Raw genomic sequence first — 21682 nt, 5'->3', positions numbered from 1 at the left:
TTCCTCGTTTGATTTGCGTACGAAACAAGAAAAGTTGAAAATAATTGACAAATATTGCACTTAAAATTTATAGAAAAATGTAATATTTTTTTGTTTTTTGGTACATTAAAAGAGATAGTTATGATAAACAAAACTGATTTAATTTCCAAAATTAAGGAAATTTTATTTCAAATTTTTCCGACTGCGCCAACAAGAATTCGTAAAAATCTGCATGTCAAGTTTCTTGAAATCTAAACTGATCTTAATATTATTTAGGAAAATATAAAACATCATCAAAATTCATAATAAATTCATTTAGATATCATATATATTTACACATAATAATTCAAAAAGGCAACAATATGGCTTTCGAGCAAATATCTGAAAAAAAAATCATCTGAAGTCATTGAGAAGGATCCGAAAGTTGCATACTCGTTTCTGTGTGTCGGTGGTGTTGGTTGAGGCGGGGAGTGTAGAATAGACTATTGACTAGTATTAGAGATTGGGTAATAAATAGAATTCATGAGGAAACAAACGAAAAAAAACATAACTGAGTAAAACTTTGTAATGAGAGGGAAATATGGAAGAGAGCACAACATTGACCCGTTTTTTGTATGCTTGTTGAATTTTTTGTGCCCAGAAAACAGCTAAAACGGGGAAGGCAACAACTATATTATGTGACTAGAGAGATAAATGGAAAAATATAACAACAGCTACCTATATGTCTTAGAGATATAGTCAGCTAGGGCTCTGTAACAGAAAGAATACTGCTCAAAACGGGTAAACATCATCGGTCGGTGTGATTGAAGTCCTTTTACTGTTTGGAAGACGTCTATCCGTTGTTCAGCTTTTTGTCGGAGCCATAACAAGGAAATGCATATGAAGATTCCGCTCTCTGACGATCCGTTTCTGAAAATTTAAGATTTTATTTATGATGAGCACTTGCTGATTGTCCTACCTGCAATGTACCACAATCGGAGCCTGAGATCCCATGAGACTGCTCTGACGTTGCAGGACCATCTCAATCAGATTCATCAAACTGTTCGCAGATTTTGGAACAATTGAATCCGAAGGCCATCCAGTATACGAATACTGTACAACTTCTTGGTTCGCTGGCATCGATTCGTTATCTTTCATAGAATATGATAAATTTCGAATGATAAAATCTTGATGGTGCTCTTCAGAGACACAGGTAACATTCACTGAATTACGTTCCGATCCAAAGTGACATTCTGTTCCAGAACCATCGATTGGCCAGTACTGAAAATGAAAATAAAATTAATTAAAACTGCTTATTTGCTTACAAACCTTTTCAACATCACTCCAATCTGTCTCATCACTCAACATAACTACCGTAGTCACATTTTGATCAGCAATCATTCTCCAGAAATCAAAAGCTGTTCCTTCTGAAACAGGATCCTGAGCGGCTATATAATCAAAAAAGTATCCTTTTATGTGTGATGCATTGATATATGAAGAGTCAGCATGTCCAATAGTTGGAGGAAGAATAACTCGATATTTATCAAAAGGTACTGCAGCTTCATATCGATTTTTAAGAAGGTTCTCGTCTTTTGCAGCAAAGTTTGAAGATAAAGGAGTAGTCAAATTTCGCTCCAACTTTTTGAATTCTTCTTCCAATCCAGTTTCTCCATTGGAAGTTGTCATTGATTCTCGAGATGAGACAATTGCTACTCTCGGAGATATTGATCCATTCGTAGATGACTGTTGATTAAAGCTAACTGCTCTATCTCTATTCGATGCACATAATCGTTGATAGTGATCTTCAAAATCTCGAACATCTTCATCAGTATCACCATACATGTGCCATTCCGCAAGTGCTTTGTAGATGAACACATATTGTTCAAGAGATTGAACCATCAAGTTCCGTTGGCGACGAAGATTGCACACGAATTCGAAAATGTTTGCTTTATCCTCCGCGAGACATTGATCAAGCATCGAATCTATTGAAATAAATGTTCCAGTTCTTCCAACTCCAGCACTTAAATTAACTATTAATTGATGAATTTTGGAAAAATATAAATACCTGCAATGTATCACAACAGGCGAGTTATTAAACTGTGGTAATTCTCGAAGACGATACATGAATCGAAGCAATCCAGTGGAACATTCCGGAGCTTTGTAGTCATTCCAATTGGTAAAGTGATACTGGAGAATACGACGGGCTGAATAAAAAATTAATTAAAAATATGAAACGATCGTTAATTAACGAATCCGCCAGTAACTCACAATTATTAGCAAATTGTCCTTTTACAATTGGCACATTCGCGTATTCGACGCCGTTTCCATTCGGGATCACATCACTGAAATATGAAGAAGTTAGCATACAATAATAATTATTCCGATGAAAACTCACGGCCCACATTCTCCTATATGTGCGATATCGAATGCACGAATCGCATAATCAGAATGGAACGAAAAACTGGCAGGCTCCACGATTATATCTCCATATCTGTAATTTTATTATTTTTTTTCAGAATTCTTACTTCCAAATTTTACCTTGTAATCTGTTCATCAGGCCAATACTTTGCACATTGCTGCCGGTTTTTCTCGGTTAAATTGGCAACCATCACAATTAAATATGACTCTTGTTCCCACACCATTCTCCAGAAATCTCCGATAGTGGCGTCAACTGGAGCCTGAGCAGCAATGAATAACTTCTTTTCTTTCCAGCTTTTAATGAAATTAGCGTTTATATAATCCGAGTAATCGTCTCCGTTGATTTTCTTCAGCTTAACTCGAGTATCATCGAATGCACGAATGTCGTTATATCGGTTTTTGATTGCATTTTCTTTTCTATTACTGGCTACAGTATCCAATTGAAAATGTGGCAGAGATTCGTATTCTTGTGCAAACAGAAAATCCGTGTCTCGATGTCGAACAACGTATTCAGTTGGAAGATCATCAACTGGAATTGCACCAAATGTCTGTTTCAGAAGAGTTCGTTCCACAACATCTTTTGACGTCATTTTTGTGAATAATGGACACCAAGTTGACAGCATATGTCCTTTTCGGTTTACAAAGAACATTGTAACTCCAGTTGCAAATGCTAAGAACAGAAGGAACGGCAGAATAATTTTCATGAAAATTCCGAATCCACTGCTTGAACTTTCCGTGTCAAGTAGTATTGGCTTGAAGTATGCAGAATATCCATACGCTGGCCCACTCAAATGAAGTTGACGCAGGTGGCGGCTCATGGGAGATGCAGTACGGGTTCGTGATGTTGGAGATACGCTTTTGTCAATTCTGAAAATAAATTACTGTATGAACAAGAAAATATAAAACGCCAAAAACATGGGAAGCCGGTCTCGACACGAAAAATTTTTGTGAAATTCGAAAAAAAAGGTGTGCACCTTCAAATAGTACTGTAATTTCAAGCTTTCGTCGCGAAATTTTTATCGAAAAATTTTCGTGTTACAGTTTTTTAGGCGCAAAAATTAGGAATTTTTCCGCGTTTGGATAACATTTATGTATACTTACAAATTCCTAAATATATTCGGATCAGCTCCATTTCGAACATCTTTTCTGTTCAATTCTTCTTCCTTATCGACACGTACAATTAGAAATCCGGTGTACTTGAGCCCACGCCGTAATGCGAGATCTTCAGACGAATATCGACTGAGGTACTGTACATTACAGGCTTTTAAATCAGACACTCTAACACCATCTCCTATCGTTGTTTCTTCTGGTAATTGAACATACGACTCGGCAATGTAAGCGAAAAATCGTTTCTCTTCAGCCGACGATGGGAGTAGATTGTTCGTGAAGACTTTTGAAAATGAGTGCATAACTATTTCCTCAGATTTTGGCAAGATATCCAGAGAAACATTTGCAGGAAGTGGAACTATTGCAATATAGTAGCAGCTGAAATTATGACAAGTTCAATGTATTTTTTAATGTTTTTTTAAAAAAGAAAGATACCTTATTGGCCCATTAATATCATCTGGCGGTTGGGGAAAAGTCAACGAGAATGTCGAATGATTATTAGACAGCAAAGGTTGTGGTGTTTCTACCATATCTGGCTGTGCGTAATTCGTAACACAGTTCTTGTGGAAAACTGCTGGTAGAGATCTCCCAGCTGAATTTTCAGCCCAAACAGTGACGGTATAATTTCGATTTGGCTGAAAATATTATGTTATTATACTGAAACATCTCTAACAATCTCACTTTTAATGGACCAAATTTGCAAGAATAAAATTCATTTGCAAAATCAATTGGATTGATTCCATTATGCTTTGATGTATTCTCATCACCATCCCAATTCGCACAACGTTTATCAACTTCTACAGCTGCTGGAAGATCATCTGGAGTTAGGGATCCGTCGGATTTTCGCATTGCTCCACGAACAGATACAAAATATTTTGTAATTCGACCATTTGGCTCCGCGGGACTTTTCCATTCAACTTCACAACTCAATGCTGAACCAGAATTTAGCACCCGCACATCCTCCTCTTTCGGTGGGAATGGACCTGAATAAAAATGAAATTTTGATTTTGGAACCGGATCTCAAAACACTAACGTTTCTGTTTTGTAGTAAAGTGTTCAGTGAACTCAAATGGTACTTGTCCATTATTCCCCGACACAAAAAGTGTGTACGGAGTCGCGGCGCGAAGATCTTTTATAGAAACTGGAGACGTTAAGTTGTCCTTACTGAAAACCACTTGTCCTCGGGTATCCGTACGTCGAACAAGTCTGAAAATTGAAGAATTTATAAATTTGAAACTAAAAAGTGGATCAGATAAACAGGTATTGGGATAAGTGCGAAAAAAAAACTGAAAATCTGTGAGTTTAAAGAAAAGCATATTTTAATTAATGGTTAAAGCACAAAAAACTTAGGTGAACAAAGGAAAAAACTCAAAAAAGAAAACAACAAGATTCCACTCCATTCCCGTGAATTGATTCTTACTTATTTGATTTTGGATCATCTGAATCCACTTTCAGAAACCTTCGACCTCGATGATGTAGTGATTTTCTGTTATTAAAGTGAAAAAGGTACAAGGAGTTAAATTGATTATTAAATTTAATAAATGGGGAAAGTGATCATATTTATAATTTAGTAAAAGCATATTCGAAAGAAAAATCTGAAAATTACAGTACCTCAAATCAATTGCCATGTCTTCTCCACCTTCGGATTCCCATGTAACGATGGCATCTCGTTCAGATGGATTTACAGTTAGATTCTTGATTTGGCGAGGAGCTGAAAAAGAAAAGAATATTAAATTTTGAAATTTAAAAAAATTGGGAAAAGAATGGGGAAAGCGGCGTAGTTCAAGCGATTGGGAAATTGAAATATATTCATGCCGTTATTTAAATTTTCGACGCGAAATTTGCGATACTTCCGCTACAAATACGGTCCCTGGTCTCGACACGACAAATTTCTGATAAACCCAAAAAGATGCGCAAAAAGATAAAAATTTGAATTAAACCATAGAGTAATGTTTGAAACTACAGTATTATTTTTTTCCGTTTTCGAAATTATGCACACCTTTTCTCACTTTTTCTCACTTAACAAAGATTTGTCGTTTCGAGACCGAGCACAGTAATTTTCGAAAAAATCGCGTCTTGGTAATAAATCCTGCACAGCCACCAAAACATGCAATTCGAATAAAATATTTAAAAATAATCACGAATCACTCCAATTTCACACTATTTTCATGCTAAACTTACTAGAATCATCATCATCATCTGAAGTTTTCAGTGATGACGATGACGACGGAGGCATAACTTTTTTCGGACGTTTGTACCAATATGAATGGGTACGACGGGCGTGTTCTATACAATTTTAGCGATATATTTATATGATTTTTTCTATTTTTTTTTAAATAAAAATTTTCTAAAAATATTCTCACCTTTAACCTCAAACTGCATTGTATCCGTAACGTCAAGATCTGAAGCACTCGCAGTGACCCGACACATATAAGACCCAGAATCCGAAGTTTGAGCATTTTTAATTTCCAGCTCCCAACACGAATATTTTTCATGTACCCGTCGAGCAAGTCCATTTCTAGGTGCAAATGGGTGTGATGTTGCTTCTCTCATAATTGTTCCATTTTGAATGAAAAATACGCTGGCAACATCAATAAAGCCTTCCGGATCAACATTTATGCAGCAGAATAAGGTGACATCAATTCCCTTCGAAACTGACGTCGATGGGTGAGCACGGGCTACAACAGCGAGATCTCCTGGAAATTGAATTTTATTTAAAAAAAGTTTGTGTGAATTGGCCGAAAGGGTTCATGGGAAAAAAGGTTTCTATTCCTTATATCGAGACTTTAAAGATCAATTCTTCGAAATTCGAAGGTTTCTCAGAAAATTCTAAATTATTTTCAATGTATTTTTTTCGAGTAAAAAAAAGAAATTCTCACTTTTGTCACATTTCGTTGGAAGTAGAGTAGAATTCAACCGCAGAGGCTTCTGATTTGCCGTAACATGAACATCATCGAATTGTGGTGGGCAGACGCATTTCCTCTGAAAAAAAAAACATTAATTTTTGAAAAATTATTCCCTGGATACCCTTAATCTTTTTTTTTTAACTAACTATTCCCTAACTATTCAGAAAAGTGTGCCACGTCACCACTAGATCGAATTAGTGAATGACAGACGACGCCACGTCCATGTCGATTAGTATCATTTAGAGTTTTTCAGTGGGAGAATACAGAATGAATGAGACCACCCAGAAGAATATATCACGTTCAATTAGGTGATTCTCAAAAGTATCACGCATTACAGAGAACAGAGTACGGTGAACGAATAAAAATCGAAAGACTTGAGAACAATTTTCTTTTTTTTTAAATTAAATTAAATTTAAAGATCACTCACTGAATAACACGTCGGCTCCTTCACATCATATTTCGATCGATAATCAGCATCCATGAGTAGACATGTGGATGGTGTTCGGTAATTGTATCCGCATTGTTTTGGAGTAACTGGAAATTAAATAATTTTAATTTTAATTAGAAAAAAAGTAACATACTTGCTGGACAACTTCTCGGGCACATACATATTCCATGACCATCGTTTCCACGGTGACATACTCCATCATGTACACAGTCTTGATTCGATTCGCATGATTTTACACCTGAGAAATTGAAATTTGATTTTTTTTTGACGATTCTGACTGGCGGTTCTGCGTTTTTGCTTACAGAGACTCAAAATTACCCCAAATAAACGGATTTTGTAATTAAACCTTACAGAAATAGGCTTTTTTCCAGCTAAAATCTCCAAATCTCCAACCAAATATGACAATCTGCACGCTGCGAAACGGAAAAGTTGGAAAATTTTGAGATTTTAGCGAAAATTCCCACTTTTTCGGTTTTAATTAATTTTCGAGAAATCACAAAACACCCAGAACCATCGTTAGTCCTTCTTTTAAAAAAACTCACCGAGTTCTTTTGCAGTTTTTGGCTTATCTGGTTCGATTTTAGTTGAATTAAAATTATCCAAATCGTCTGATGATTTTCTATCATTTTCCTCACTCGATCTGAAGCTAATTCATTTATTAGAATATTTATTTAATGAAAAAACAAATCTTACAAATCGGCCGCTAATCCCGTCCTGAGATACAAAAGAATGACCGTGGCCCACCAGATCCATCGATTTATTCGCATTTTTTCAGTTTCCGCGTTAATTTAAAAGCCCATCATTCGGAAAGAGATGAGGAGAAATTTGAATACTTTGAGAGACGGTGCTGAACGGAATATTTTGGGATTTTTGGTCCTGAAAATAGCAAGTTTCGTTGGTTTGGGTGAATGACAAGAAATTGGATGAGAGATTAGAAGAAATGGTTGTAGACGTGAGAGAGTACAGAGAAAAACGGAGAAGGAAGAAGGTGACCGATAGAAGATGAGCTCCTGTGGGGAACAAGAAATGACCAACTGACGAGGAACGATGAGAGATTATTGGAGATTTAAGAGACGCAGAGACACCGAAAACAATGATCGCCTTTTTTATGGTCCCCGTTCACACTTTTTATGGGTGATAAACACTTGGTGGTCATTAAAAAACTATATTCTATTAAATTTTTCATTTTTTGTAATATACGAGTCGCTAAATTGATCGGAATTTGAGTGAAACCATTGAAAAATCGACAAATTAAAAACTAAAGACGGCGAAAAAATTGACATCGCCGGGCCTGCGCCTTTAGTTTGGTGGTACGGTAATGCATCGGGTTTCGCAACGAAACAAAGAAAACACGCCTAGAATTTCCAAGTTTCAATGAAACATCAAGAAATAAGTGAGTTTCTGAATAAATATGTCTTTGTGAAATCTCGAAAACTGCGGGACATTTGTTTTCCAATCAAAACGAGTTTCAAATCATCAGATAATTGGATCGGAAGTGTCCTTACAAGTAATAATAGGCCTCATATGATTTAATATATTTCAAGTTTTTTGCAAAAAAATAGAGAGAGTACTATGATTCCATAACAATTCCAAACAAAACAATAATTAAAGTCCAAAAAACAGAAAAAGAAGAAAACGCTGACTGAAAGGACTTAAAAAACGAAGTGGTAACCCGGTTCTGGCGATAAAGTTTGTTTATAGAAGAGAGAGACAAAAAAGGAAAAATAGTATAGAATAGAATCCGATTGAAATTGATTCGACAATCGATGAATGTAAAAAGAAAGAATTGAATGAAAACGGATGGATAGGAGTAGTGGCAGTAGTGTAAAAGGTGACAGGCAAACGGAATAAAAGATGAAATGAAATGGATCGTGTAGAGTTTGCTACTTTTTTTTCTCTGTTTTGGATTTCTCATATTATTGCAAATTGTGGTGACTTTCAGATATATCTAGATAGGCAGATTTAATAAGTTCACCTTGCAGATAGCCGTAAATATTCCTTTCTTGTTTCGTTGATTAAATCATAACAAAAAAATTACGGAAAAATGAAAAGGGAACTCACAATTATCTACAGTACATTTAAAGGACCTTACACAAAACTTTTTTTCCATCTCGCACGACGAGACCCATAGTATTACTTCGAAACTACGATATTATTTCCAAAATAAACATAATACGTGAGATTTTTTATTCAACATTCGAAAGACTTCTAACGATTTCGTTGGGAGAAAAACTAGGAAACGAACTGATCAAATTGAGCGACACAGCTAATTAGACGTGTAGGTCAAACAACCTCTATCCGCCCATCCGCTCTCAAAAGGTATCATGGTCATTTTACCAGAAAATTGAGGGAAAAATTGTTGAAAAGTAATGGAAGAATCCGAGTAGACCCAAAAGAGAATGGAAAATTGGCGACCGGTTCTGCAACGGGGTAGGTCATCACCGGAAACTGGGGGCCAATAGTCAGGCGGTATACTCAGGTGGTATTACAGATTTTTGTTCTGCTAGACACTTGTAAGTCGTAATTTGCACAGTTCTGCCAAGTGGGAGAATTTGCAAAAAAATTGTATTCGAAATTTTCTGTCGGTGCATTTTTTTTTTTGAAAAATCAACATTTTCAGATAATTGTTGGCTAGTTTTAGAGAATTCTGTAGTAAAAATCTGATTTTAAAAACACAAAGATATTTTATTCGCATTAGTCTTGAACCTCAATGCTCCGTTTTGGCAGCTTATACATATCTGAGTTAATTATATAAAATTTTTACAAGAAATCTATAAACAAGAATTTGAAAGTATTTTGCCAGTTGACAGTTTTTGGCAAAACTAATGATCAACTAGATATGAGCTGATAAAAATGAGCAATGAGGTGGTAAACTAACAGAGGTTAAAGAACAATTTGAAATTTTGCTGCAGAAGTTCCAAAAAAAATTCCATACAAAAACTACATTATAGAGGTCAATTTGGCATAAAGTTTTTAAAAAAATTAGTTTGATAGAAACAAAAGATATTCTACAGAATTACGAAATCTTCATAGTTCCGCACTCAAAAACTCTTCCCCCATTCCACTTTGCCCGACAGGCGCCATTGAATGAAGTGAGTGGGTGACTACGAAGAGAAAAGAGGCAAAAAATTGGTTTCACACTACGCATCCTTTTCTCTTCAATTTCTCGATTTTTCTACGATTGTCGACAAGTTTTGTGCAAAAAGTGCATTATTTCAAAGCACAGAAAACGAGAAAAAGCGAAAAAGAAGAAGAAGAGGTCATTTTGAAAATGAACAGATGTGTGCGTGTGTCCATTCTTTTGAGGTCCCCACACAGTGGATAGACAGGGACACACATTTGCACCTCGGGGTCATCACAGTTGAAAGAAAATGACTGAGAGAAAGAAGGGGTGGACATCTGTCTTTTTGACAAACCGACCCCTGGACTATCCGGTGACATTTACTGACCGAACAAGTGAGATAAAATGTGAAAAAAAGAGGATCATCATGATAAGTGTGTTGCTCTTGATTATATTACACTAAATATTACAATGCGTTTGCATATTAATCGTAATAAAATGGTTCTCTATTTGAACAGTGTTCTGGTAGTGTTCATTGCTTGGTAGCTTAATTTAGGCAACCTACGTCTGCCTACATGCCTAGCGACAGCTCAAAATTGCAGAAAATTTCGAAGTTACACAAAAAGTTCATTGTTTTGAAAAATTGGCAGTTGGAGTTTATCATATCTATTTTGGCAAAGCGCCTAAGTTTTGCCAAATTAGGAGTGGTGATAAATTTAGAGTTTTAGAATATTTTTGTAACTCATATGATATTAAAATACAAAAATTTAATAGTAATTAGAAATAGAAAAGAAGTAATTAGAAAAATTAGAAGTACCTAAAAAATTTTTTTAGATCGATTTCCAAAAGTATGCCCAATTTTTGGAAAATTGACTGTACATAAACAAACCAGTTTCAATTTTTTTGAGAATTTTAGCACTATCAGAAAGATAACGAAAAATTTCAAAACTTGGAAAAGCTCACACACACGTTGGCTCAAATAACATGGAATCAATTTCCTATAGAATACAAAAGCAGTGAGCCGGTCGGCAACGAAAACGGAAATCCGAAAAGAGTAATCAAATAATCCGAACAACACACATAAACATCATGCCGCCCATCTTTCCAACAACTACCACCATCAAACATTACGAGTCCACGCAATTTTAGAATTCAAAATTGCTGGGCGAAAATCTGCGCGGGTTACCAAATTACGGAACGACGACCAAAAGAGATTGGATGAGTTACAGAGAATGGAGGGAGGAGAAAGGGTTTAGTACACATTTCTTCACTTTTGACGTGAAAAGGCGACGAAACGAATAGGCAGAAAAGATTTGAATGTCTCAAGGGAAATAAGGAAAGCTTGCGAGAATTTGAACGAAGGAAATAACTGACCATATTGCAAAATGTTGGAAAAATGAAACTACAAGGGTTACTGTAAATACTAGAAATAAAAAAAATAATTTCAAAATTTTTTCTGCCCATCAGAGATGGATTCTAGAATATTGGTTGTTGGCATTCATTTTTGTTAATTCTACAAAATAACTTATTATTTTTGTAGCATCGAAAACGCTTTTTCCGTTCAATCAAATATTTTTCTACATTTTGGCATTAATTTTTATGAAAACGCTGATTGATATCTAGTGGAGCAATTTTGTGAATAGAGACTTTGAGTTTCTAGAAAATTCCAAATTAAATTGGGACTATGGCTCCTAAGGTTTGACTTTCAAAACTTATAAAATTCATAGTAACCATGCACAAAATGTATTTCTTGAAACACCCTTTTTCTCCTTTTCTTTTCCTTCTTTTCACTTTCATTCACTCTTTTGTTCGTGCTCTTGCTCCTCCCTCAAGAGCAAGTCCGTTTCAATTCATTAATGCATTCATCCCCCGTCTCTTTCATACATGTTTACACCGATTGCGTTCACTTCTTCCGCAATCATTATAAATTGGAACGGAAGAAGAGAGGAGGAGGATGGTGATTATCACTTATATCACACAAATAATACACAATCAGACAATGTTTGCTCACATTTACATATTTCCAATTGATTAAAAAAACTTTTCTGATTGGTATTGGAATTGCAAATGCTCATGGGAAAATGGTATTCGTATAAAGTATAACTCCATGGAAATTTTAAACTGAAAATGAAGTAGGTGTACTAAGATTTCTCATTCATTTTAAGCAATTTTGTAGATCGTAACCTCATTCTCTATTAAAAACACTTCACCTTTAATAATAATAAAAAAGTAATAATGATCAGCAAGAGCAACGGAGAGCTCACAGTAAGTAGCAAATAAGAAATCAAGGTGTGGGGGCTCTCTCCCATAAGAGGTGTCACATTCAAGTACTTTTCTCTTTCTCTTTCACTTACTCCAAATGCTCAGAGAGGATTAGAAGAAACAAGAGGTTGACAAGCATGAGAAAGAATGAAACAGAAATAGAGGGTATTGTGAGAAGAAGAAAAAACGAATGATTTATGGGTATTAGCCGAGTCAATCGAAATTGAAGGTTGTGGTGGCTGAGATTACAAGAATTATGATGAATTTATGGGACAAGAGTGATTGGGATTTATTTGTACGGTTCAAAATGGCTCTCAAAATCACGGGTTTCAGCCGGGTAGTACAAGCTAGTAGTAGGTTGAAACTTGGACGAGTTACAGGTTTGAAAGATAATCCATTTTTTATAGAATTTTCAACTAAAGGCTTTTAAAATTCTAAAATTTTGCACTATTTCCAATATCAGTTTTTTTCAGAATTACAGAAAAACTTTGAACCAACAATTCTTATATTTTCAGTGCCAGAAAATGACGAATCATAACTGTTCTTCAACAAAAAAATGTGTTTGAATGATTCAAGCGGTGATTCAAGTTTGTAAATAGCCTTTTTCAAATATTTGCGAGAATTTGGAAAATATCCGTGACACAAACTTCTTGTCAAATGATGAAGAAGTGATGAAAGAGACCGAAATAAATTGAGACATAGAAGAATACACCGGAAATGGCAATCAATCGATAACCAGTGAGAATTTGGAGAGATAACAAGACGCAGATGATATAATAGAAACATAAACATGACCACAAAACATCGAGAAAAGGCAAGAGGAGAAAGAGGGAACGGGAAGACATTCAATATTCTAATTGTGGTGGTGACCAACGAGAGATGTATCAGCACATGAAGAGACTCAGACAGAACAGAGTGGTCAGTGAGTCACAAATGGTCATTGAGTGTGCATTTCTGACAGAATAGGAGCAAAGTGGTGGGAGGGAAGAAGCTGGGAATTGTGTGGAGCAAGTGGTGGAGTATGGGTCGGGAGGTTCTAGATGTTCAACTCTTTGTTGTTCTAGATACAGTATCACCAATTGGTGAGAGCAGTATTAGGGGAAAAAATACTTAAAGTGGAATTGTTATATTTACATTTTGTTCTAGATCTATGTTGCTGAAAACTTTTCAGCTTTCCCCATCGGATCACCAAATTATCAAATATTCTACAATATTACGATCTACCGAATATTACCATTGAAGTCGGTGGTTACTATAGCAGCTTTAGAAAAAAAACGTTGTCTTTGAATGAAAAGGAAAATGTATTCTTCTTTTAATATTAAAGTCACTTCAGAAATAAGATCTTAAATGTAGCCTATTTCTAGAGCCTTCCGCGCAGGCACTGGCGTGCCTACTTGCGCGCCTACATGCCTGATGTAACTCGTCTGGAATAGGATATCTGTCTACTAGCACACAAAACGCTTACTCTCGAAGTTTAAAGTAGGACATTTCCAAGGTGATTTTTGCATGTCCTGTAGGCACGTAGGTAGGCATTTTTTATGCCCGCGTTGAAGGCGCAGATTTTCACAAAGCTATCCATAGCTTTTGGATAGCTTTTGGAGATTTTTTATATTTAGCATGAGGGTCTACATATTAACCTGCCAATACCTTTTTTGTCTGGATTTAAATATTCAAGTTACAGTTAATTTAAAATATATAAAGATAGAGTATCGCCAGTGATGAAATTATTTTAAATCATTATTATATGTAGTTCTAAAATGCCAAAATATTACTCTAAAACTTTTCAAAATACTTTTTAAATTTTTTATTTACAGTCAAAAATGTCAATTACTCAGTATTCAGATACCATAATTTTGGGAAATTCAAGTTTTTCGAAACTTCGCTTGGCAAAATAGCTCATTCTGAACAGATATTCAATGATCGTGTAGTTTTTTTTGAATAATTCTGAACAGTATTCACCCATCACAAGTTTCTCTTTGTCCTGTCATCTCATAATTTTCTTCATTTTTCTTCTTCTTACAACATCATTATTTTCTTAAGACAAGAAGTGTTCAGGTCGACCGAATACCGAAGCGAAAAGGAAAAGTCAAAAGGAATTGTGAGAGAGGAATTTATCAGCGACACTGTCTTTTTGGCGGGTGGGGGAGGGTGTGGTTATCAATTTATCAGATCAAATTGAACGAATAGATTTGACGAAATAGTGTGTGAGATGAAGAGGATTAGAGAAATGGAACGGCGCAAAAAAAAGAAACCGAGGGATCCGAAAAGAAATGATGAACTAAAAACTTGCGGTTGTTTGTGATCGGATATCCTTTCAGTGAGTGATTCATCACTTTCTTATTTTATTAAAAATATGGAATCGGAGAAGTTTGATCTACTATTTGACCTGATATCTTTTTGGAATAAGAAATCAAGAAACCCCACTTGAAAATACTTTTCTTATATTTTATATTACAGCAATCTAGCGGCAGAATACTGTACTTGGTCTCACCACGACAAAACTTCGTTAAATGCGAAAGGATATGCGCCTTTAAAGAATACTGTAATTTATAACTTCCGTTGATGCAGAATTTTCAGAAATTTTTGGTTTTTTTTCGCGATTTGTTGAAAAATATTTATTTTTTTTTTGGCTTTTAATAAATAAATATTTTTTACTCGAAAAAAAACTGAAAATCAATGATAATTCTGCTACAACCAAAGTTCGAAATTACAGTACTCTTTAAAGGCGCATACCCGATTGTATTCAACGAAAAATTTATCGTGTCGAGACCGGATACCGTATTTTTGTCGGAATAATCACCAAATTTCGTGTCCGGATGATTTGCATTTCTAAAGCTACAGAAGTTAAAATTGTTTTTGCGATTTTTAATATTCACCCCTTAAACTCTTATAATTTTAGAACAAACAATGAAAAAAGTCGAAAAATGTCTCAAAACGAGAACCGATCGCCGGTCGGATCGCCTTGATTCTCTCTTTGAAATCACAATCAACATGAGGCAAAGTGTTATGAAAAGAAGATCGTTTGAGAGACATCATGGAACAATGAGACACCGAGAAAAGAAAAGGTTGTTAGCGTGTGAAAAGGGAAATTGATGATATCGGATGGATAAGAAAAGGGGATTGCTTCCGGTAAAAAGACGAAGGAATTGAGAATTCCATGAAATCAATGAGTTCCGATGTGAGTGTTCCGTGAACCATCCACCAATTTTTGTGCTTCACTCGATGTCCTCGACCTTGCCTGAACAATTTGTGGATTATGAACATAATCCACGGCAGAAAAAAATAAGAAAAACACTTAAGTCACAATCTTCTCTGCGAAAAGATTTATTAAAATCACACACAAAATTCTACTTCGGATTTTTTAGGTGTTAAAGTGGACAATTTGGGTGATTCAAAATTACCATGTAATGCGAGAGAGGGGCTACTGGTGTCATTATTGTGATTTCATTTTATTCTAAATTGGGGGCATACAAAAACATTTGAATACTATGGGAATGGGGAACGTGGGATCTAAATTCAATCTTACTAGAAGATATGAAAAGATCGATGGCTTCAGAAGCACATTATAGAATGGAACAATATTCGTAAGGAAGATAATTTGGATAGGAAAAAGAGAAAGAAACTAGCTAATTCTAGTATTTGAATCAAATATACAGTTGCGTATAGGATACAAAATACGTGTTTTAATTCTTATTTGGTAGGCACCAGAGCAATGGAATAGAAAACTACCTAAAGGACAGAAAATACTAATGACAAAAATGTAGAATTCGTATTTAATTATTCTTAGTGGGCGAGGAAATGGCTAGTGATTGGAGGGATGCTGAAAGTGGAGAAAGATGAACTGGATATCTGTGGTTCTTCTGATATTTCGCGTCTGGAGTCGAAGCTGATGACGATGGTCTCTCAGTGCGAGCTCCTGTAAGAATAAGAATAATATTTAAAAAAATGATTACTTTCTTTTAAAACTTGAATAAAAACACTGTTTCGAAAATCTAACCTTTGATTGGGCTTTTTGTCTTCTTATCCTGACATTCCGATGGTTTCCGGCTCTTCTTGCCTTGGCGTGGAGCTTGGAGGGGAAGGGAGAATGTATTTTCATTGTTTCCCATCGTGTGTTGTTGTGAAAAATTTCCCGGATAATTTTGATAGAAGTAGTTTGACGGATTTTGTTTGAACTGATTCATATCTCCAGATGGTCCAACCCAGTTGTTGTAGGCGGGATTATAGCCAGCGTATGCATGACTTTGATGGTGCTGTTGTTGCTGTTGCCAATAGGGAGCGGACATCATTTGTGGATATTGACCTGGTGCCAGTGGAGGAGTCATGTAGGAATAACTCGAATGGTACATTCCTTGGCTGTTCATGTACACCTGAAATTATATATTCGAACTGGTTAAAAAAAAGATAAATTATTGAACTCTACTACTTTGTAAAATCTGGAAATTACGTACCCCAGATTGAGCAAACTGTTGATATGGATGAGGACGGGTGTAGCCTTGAGAATAATTTTCATTATAGTAAGGACCTCCGTTGTTCGAGTCCATTTGTTGTTGCTGCTGCTGCTGCACATTGGAATTCCACTGCTGCTGACCTTGGGAATACTGAGTGTTCAACACATTTTGATTTGGAAGAAGTGGTTGTGGAGAAACTGATTCATGCTTTTCAGGGGAAACTTCGGACTTTTCAACTCCTATAAAAATTATATTTAAAAGATTTAAAAAATTGTTTACAAAAAACCTGCAACTGCACTCGCATAAGATCTTATTGGATCTTGATCTCCACCGAAGAAGACTTGTGGCGATTGTTGATGTTGCAGATTAGTAGGACTATTCTGCGGAGTAGTTTGTTGCTCAGATTGCTGCCTGCTTTGATCCTGACTGCGTAACGGAGGATAGACGAACATCTGAGGCGAAGCAGGATAGGAGTATCCGCTATATGGACTTGGAGATGCCGGAATGGCGTAGCTGAATGGTCCTGGAGATGCCGCAACGAGCTGACTTGGAGTGGCGATTGCGTAGCCTGTAAATTTTTTATTTTAGTCACTATAGAATTAAAGAAAAAAATCTTACTTGGTTGAAAACTATTGGAGTTTATTTTTCGGATCGCTGGACCTAGGTTGAGCTTCCTGCTACGGAATTCCAACTGCTTTGGAGTCAGTTTACGAATTTCCTCTGCTTGATCTTCGGTTTCGAAGGTGATAAATCCGTATCCCTTTGACTGACCATCAAGTGATTTAACCATTTTGACGTCCTTCACAGCGAAGAATTTCTCGAAATGTTCACGCAACTCAGTTTCTGTGGTCTGAAACAACCCGAGAGTTAGGAAGAACAGAGAACATATCAAGAAATTCACGAACCGAAGTTGGGAAGCCACCAACGAAAATACGGTTTGGAATCAGCTCGTATGTAGGTGGTGCTGGTATTAGTGCGGCTGCTCCGGTTGGATAAAGTTGTATCGGAGTTGATGGAAGAGAAGTCGGTGTTTGTGGCATGAAAGAGACCATCTGATGAGCAGCTTGCTGTGATTGATTTTGCTGATGTTGCTGATTTTGTTGGTCTTTTTGATACCGTAGAGGCGGCGACATCATAACCCGTTCGCTTTGATTCCAAGAACCTAAAAAAATGAATATTTATTAAAAAATGCTCAAATTGGGATAATTTTTAAAAAATACATTTAAATGAACAACAATTTAAGATTTTCGAAATTCTAACCATTAAAACTAAATTATTTGTTCAAAGCAATTTTTAGAACACTTATTTCTTGAAAATAAAGGTGGAAAGAAAAGGTTAATAATTAAAATTAAATCAAAGCGAAGTTAGATGTGCAGGTCAACATCAGCTACCGTACTGCACGCGCCAATTCAAAATACAATTTCAATATTTTCTAACTGTCTTTTTTCAAAAAGCTTTTAATTATTGTGTTTCAGAAAGACAATTTAATCTCATGAAAATATTTATTGTTTCGATAAATTTCACTGCAGGGGGAGTTGACAAAAACCAGAAAAAAAAACAAGAAACGAAATAAAATTTCACAAAAATAGATACAAGAACATGTTATTAGAAATTAAAATTTGTATGTAAAGCACAATTTCAGAGGGAAAATGAAAATTAAAAACAACTATTCTTTTCAGTATTAGGCAGTGGCCGAGTCACGAGTGACAGTTTTCTTTGTTGTAGGCACCACCGTTTCCTCATTCAATTCTTGAAGTGAAATTTCCTGTTCTGGGTTATTGCTCGTATTGTGCAATTCTGTCACACGTTTTCTCTGATGATAGTAGATTGGCATGATAAGGTACTTGAGAATAGTCCATGGGAACAGGTGGAATCCGAGCATTTGAAGCTCATGGTTCAAACATCCAGCAGTCTTCTTCGTCAATCCAATTGAGCCAACCGCCTGGTGGCAGAAGTTTTCTGGTGTCACAACGAATGTAGATCCTTTCTGGAAATAAGATTGTAAATTAATTTTCTAAGAACTTCGCAAATAACTGCTTACCGTGTAGTAGGTCATTTTTGTGGCGACCAATGCAGGGATCAAAGTTTGAACATTGATTGTACTGTACTCGCGATCAATCGATTCGCACAAGAACGTCATCAAAGCCTTTGTTGCACAATAAGCCGCAAGCATGGGTATTGGCCGTACTCCTTGTGAAGACGAGAGCACAACAATCTGTCCACCTCCAGATTTCTCCATTGGTGGGAGCACACATGATAGGAACTCGGCTGCACCCATTCCATTTACTCTCAATATTTGAGTGTCCTCATCTGGATTGTCTCCATATCTTTCCAAATTGTCGCGACCAGTTCCAACGCTGTTCACTGAATGGCAGCTTTGAATAAATATATTCAATGTTTCTTGGGATTTTCCCGTCAAAAGTTAGTCATATGAAACAGAATGTTTACAGAATCTCCATCTGTCAAATTACAATTACAGTAACCGGTTTTACTTGAGTTTTTCCTAATGGTCAACTTGTGATAATTGAATTCGCAAAACCACAAATGGCAGGTCAAGTTCTTTAATCTAATTGGGACAAAGTAAACATTCTTATTTATATTTCTTTCTAAAGTTTGAGACATTTTTCATATTACCAACTGAAAAGTCTCAATCCATATGTTCATTATTCAGGAATTTTCCAAGAAGTTTTAAGTAATCAACTAGCCAAATCTGCCCTACATTCCCTCATATTATTCCCCTTTTCACCCAACTTCTTACCGACAAATCCAACATCGATGTCGCTGATGTAATCGCGAAGGCTTGAGAAGTCGCCACTACCAAAGTCAAACACAAAAGTCTTGATTTGAGCGTCCGAGTGCTTCTCCTCTGAAAATTAAATAAATTAACAATACTAAATAATAATAAAACAACTTACCAATTTCTGATTTAACCGAATCAAGTTTCTTTGGATTTCTTCCAATAAGTACAAACTTCCGGAGACCTCGCTTTGCAAGTTCCAATGTGTAAGCTTTTCCAATTCCATCGGTTCCACCGGAGACGACTGTCCATCTGTGTTGGTACTGTTCCAGATTTGGTTTGTAGAAGAGAGGTGCAATTGTGTAGATGAAGATTGCTTTCAGGAATGCAAAGAATGTTCTGAAAAAATCAAGTTTATATCTCTACCATACCTCTACAGTAACCTGAACGCAACTTGTTTTCACACCTATGAGTTTTATATCACAAGACAACGGTTCACAAAAATGTTCTAATGAAATCTGTGACTTGAAATTTTCCGCATCCTCTTTTTCGCGGCTTTCATGAGAAGTTTAGAGTCGCGTCAAGACCTGGTACAGTATTCTTAAGTCATAGATAAAATCATTTTGCATATAGGTAAGTTTTCACTACAGTAATCTTACAGTACCCATTTTCCAATTGACTATTCAATTTCACTACATAAATACCTGTATAACCGATATCCCACATAAACGACTGGAATTAGAAGAAGCATTGTAACAGCTAATTGAGCACCGTTTTCTACGTGGAACGTTGGAAGAAGAGAGTGTAGAGAGGCAAAGAAGGATGTAGAAGACTCCTCCGGAATGAGGGTTGAGGAGAGAGGTGGAGGTGGAGTCGGCGCCATCTGGAATAAATAGAAAAGAGGTTCAGATGTTATCTTGAAGAGGTCAAAGAAGAGGATACAAAGATTGTAACATACACAAAAGAGTAAAGTAGACAGAATACTATTCGAGTAAATAAAATGTTTAGTGGAAATTTACTTTGGTCTTATTGGGTTGGAAAAGTATAGTGTAGTATCATTGCTTTCTCCAAATATCATTTCAAGGTTACATATCAAATTTTGTTAAATTTTGGTTTAGAAGTATATTAAATTTTTATCATGCGTTTAACTTCCAACAAAGCACCAAGTTTTTCAAAAAACATTATTAAGCTCAACTATTAACATTGAGAGAAAGGTGCCATGCATGTTTTTTCCAATTGACAGTTTTCTGAAAAAACCTTTTTTGTGCAGACATAAAATTAAGTTAAAAGGTTAAAAAACTGCCAATGCCATAAGACATCAAAAAGTTTTTAGATTCACAATTCGTTTTCTAATATAGTGCTTCTAAAAAACTATCTGTAAAAGATATTTTCTAGTCTATTATTTCAAATTTATGAAGAAAACTAACAAAGAACCCCATGAGAACAAAAATTTGCTAAAATGATGAGATGAACTGAATGCCCAGATGTAGGCTACACGACGGTTGTGTAGTCCACATAAAGTGGGGTGGGAGAGGGGAGTGTTATGGTCCCAGTATGGCAGATCATGCATTTAGATAGTGTGCTAATAGTAGTCTAAGAAATTAGTTAGTTTCTCAAAAACAATTCGAAATATTTCTTTAACTTACAGAAGTTGGCAATAAAAATTGTCGCCAAAAACTAAATACCGTAAATCCTTAAGTGTAAAATTTGCATAAAGAATAATACGGCAAAAGTGCAACAGAGTTAAACGGAAAAGTAATGTGCGAAAAACTGAAACCGTATGAATTTTTTTCAGCCAAAAAAGTAAAGGAAAAGTATCTTATAAGACCTCACAAACTACGTCGATTAGCTGGAATTTCTAAACGTGGTCATTTGAATAATTTTCCAAATCTTGACATAATTTAATTTCTGGTAAAGCTGTTTGAAATACTGCATAACTTCAAAATTAGATTCATTTAAACCTCAACTTATTCACTCATATTTACCTACATTGCTTCAAATTCATCTCTCAACATATCGAGAAAAAAAAACTTACAATGTCAAACATGGCAACAAATCGTAACTTTTAGAATATAGCAACAGAAGTGAGAAAGAGGTCAAATTGTGCGTGGCTATAGAATGAAATTGAAGCCATGCAAAGTTTGAAAAAAACCAGTTCAAAACGGAAAATCGGGGGATCATAGAGAACGCCGGAAAATACATATAAGGAACCTTTAATCTTTGAAATGAAAAATATATAGAAAATGCTATGATGGTTCCAGGACCGCCGCCCATATTAAAATGAAATAATAAGAAATTTCAGTCAGGAGGCAAGCAAATGATAATAGATCAACG

General features: G+C 35.7%; 3 protein-coding genes, 1 long non-coding RNA gene and 7 other non-coding genes across 15 annotated transcripts; 5 read left to right on the top strand and 6 right to left on the bottom strand.

Annotated features, from left to right (window-relative positions):
• Positions 1-261: 261 nt before the first annotated feature.
• clr-1 lies at positions 262-7720 on the bottom strand (the record flags this gene model as incomplete). Of its 5 annotated transcripts, none has more annotated exons than NM_001027038.3 (19): positions 266-888; positions 938-1239; positions 1288-1978; positions 2024-2162; positions 2227-2300; positions 2354-2449; positions 2497-3243; positions 3478-3861; positions 3919-4118; positions 4165-4466; positions 4517-4689; positions 5095-5194; positions 5665-5769; positions 5847-6179; positions 6363-6465; positions 6817-6923; positions 6971-7075; positions 7380-7483; positions 7531-7700. In NM_001027038.3, the coding sequence occupies 19 exons, from the start codon at positions 7602-7604 to the stop codon at positions 693-695; spliced, it is 4335 nt and encodes a 1444-aa protein (NP_001022209.1). In that variant the 3' UTR covers positions 266-692. The 5 variants fall into 5 exon arrangements, 4 of the variants coding, with proteins under 4 accessions (NP_001022208.1, NP_001022209.1, NP_001334206.1 ...); NM_001347284.3 differs by lacking the exon at positions 5665-5769 and adding an exon at positions 4904-4969 and having other exon boundaries at positions 275-888; positions 7531-7604; NM_001027037.4 differs by lacking the exon at positions 5665-5769 and having other exon boundaries at positions 262-888; positions 7531-7719.
• F56D1.17 lies at positions 4770-4821 on the bottom strand. The gene has a single exon (NR_101689.1). It is a non-coding gene; the product is annotated as an Unclassified non-coding RNA F56D1.17 (non-coding RNA).
• A 106-nt stretch (positions 7721-7826) lies between the features above and the next one.
• F56D1.15 lies at positions 7827-7966 on the top strand. The gene has a single exon (NR_051074.1). It is a non-coding gene; the product is annotated as an Unclassified non-coding RNA F56D1.15 (non-coding RNA).
• Positions 7943-8090, bottom strand: F56D1.14. Its single transcript, NR_051073.1, has one exon. It is a non-coding gene; the product is annotated as an Unclassified non-coding RNA F56D1.14 (non-coding RNA).
• A 474-nt stretch (positions 8091-8564) lies between these two features.
• F56D1.8 lies at positions 8565-8782 on the top strand. Its single transcript, NR_051072.1, has one exon. It is a non-coding gene; the product is annotated as an Unclassified non-coding RNA F56D1.8 (non-coding RNA).
• Positions 8783-10811: 2029 nt separating this feature from the next.
• On the top strand, positions 10812-11021 carry F56D1.11. The gene has a single exon (NR_051071.1). It is a non-coding gene; the product is annotated as an Unclassified non-coding RNA F56D1.11 (non-coding RNA).
• A 648-nt stretch (positions 11022-11669) lies between these two features.
• On the bottom strand, positions 11670-11862 carry F56D1.10. The gene has a single exon (NR_051070.1). It is a non-coding gene; the product is annotated as an Unclassified non-coding RNA F56D1.10 (non-coding RNA).
• A 2454-nt stretch (positions 11863-14316) lies between these two features.
• On the top strand, positions 14317-14813 carry linc-127. The gene is made up of 2 exons (NR_101688.1): positions 14317-14477; positions 14618-14813. It is a non-coding gene; the product is annotated as a long non-coding RNA linc-127 (long non-coding RNA).
• Positions 14814-15468: 655 nt separating this feature from the next.
• Positions 15469-17773, bottom strand: daz-1 (DAZ protein 1). Its single transcript, NM_062635.5, has 6 exons — positions 17517-17773; positions 17230-17461; positions 16898-17179; positions 16612-16850; positions 16158-16530; positions 15469-16076 (listed from the first exon to the last, which is right to left on the bottom strand). The coding sequence occupies exons 1-6, from the start codon at positions 17742-17744 to the stop codon at positions 15934-15936; spliced, it is 1497 nt and encodes a 498-aa protein (NP_495036.3). The 5' UTR covers positions 17745-17773; the 3' UTR covers positions 15469-15933.
• A 327-nt stretch (positions 17774-18100) lies between these two features.
• On the bottom strand, positions 18101-20231 carry dhs-5 (putative oxidoreductase dhs-5; the record flags this gene model as incomplete). The annotated part of the gene is made up of 5 exons (NM_062634.7): positions 18101-18598; positions 18653-18975; positions 19370-19477; positions 19527-19747; positions 20053-20231. The coding sequence occupies 5 exons, from the start codon at positions 20229-20231 to the stop codon at positions 18293-18295; spliced, it is 1137 nt and encodes a 378-aa protein (NP_495035.1). The 3' UTR covers positions 18101-18292.
• Positions 20127-20270, top strand: F56D1.9. The gene has a single exon (NR_051069.1). It is a non-coding gene; the product is annotated as an Unclassified non-coding RNA F56D1.9 (non-coding RNA).
• Positions 20271-21682: the final 1412 nt, after the last annotated feature.

This window comes from Caenorhabditis elegans, chromosome II (assembly GCF_000002985.6).
Source record: "Caenorhabditis elegans chromosome II".
Taxonomy (NCBI): domain Eukaryota; kingdom Metazoa; phylum Nematoda; class Chromadorea; order Rhabditida; family Rhabditidae; genus Caenorhabditis; species Caenorhabditis elegans.
This window is presented reverse-complemented; position numbering and strand designations above follow the sequence as displayed.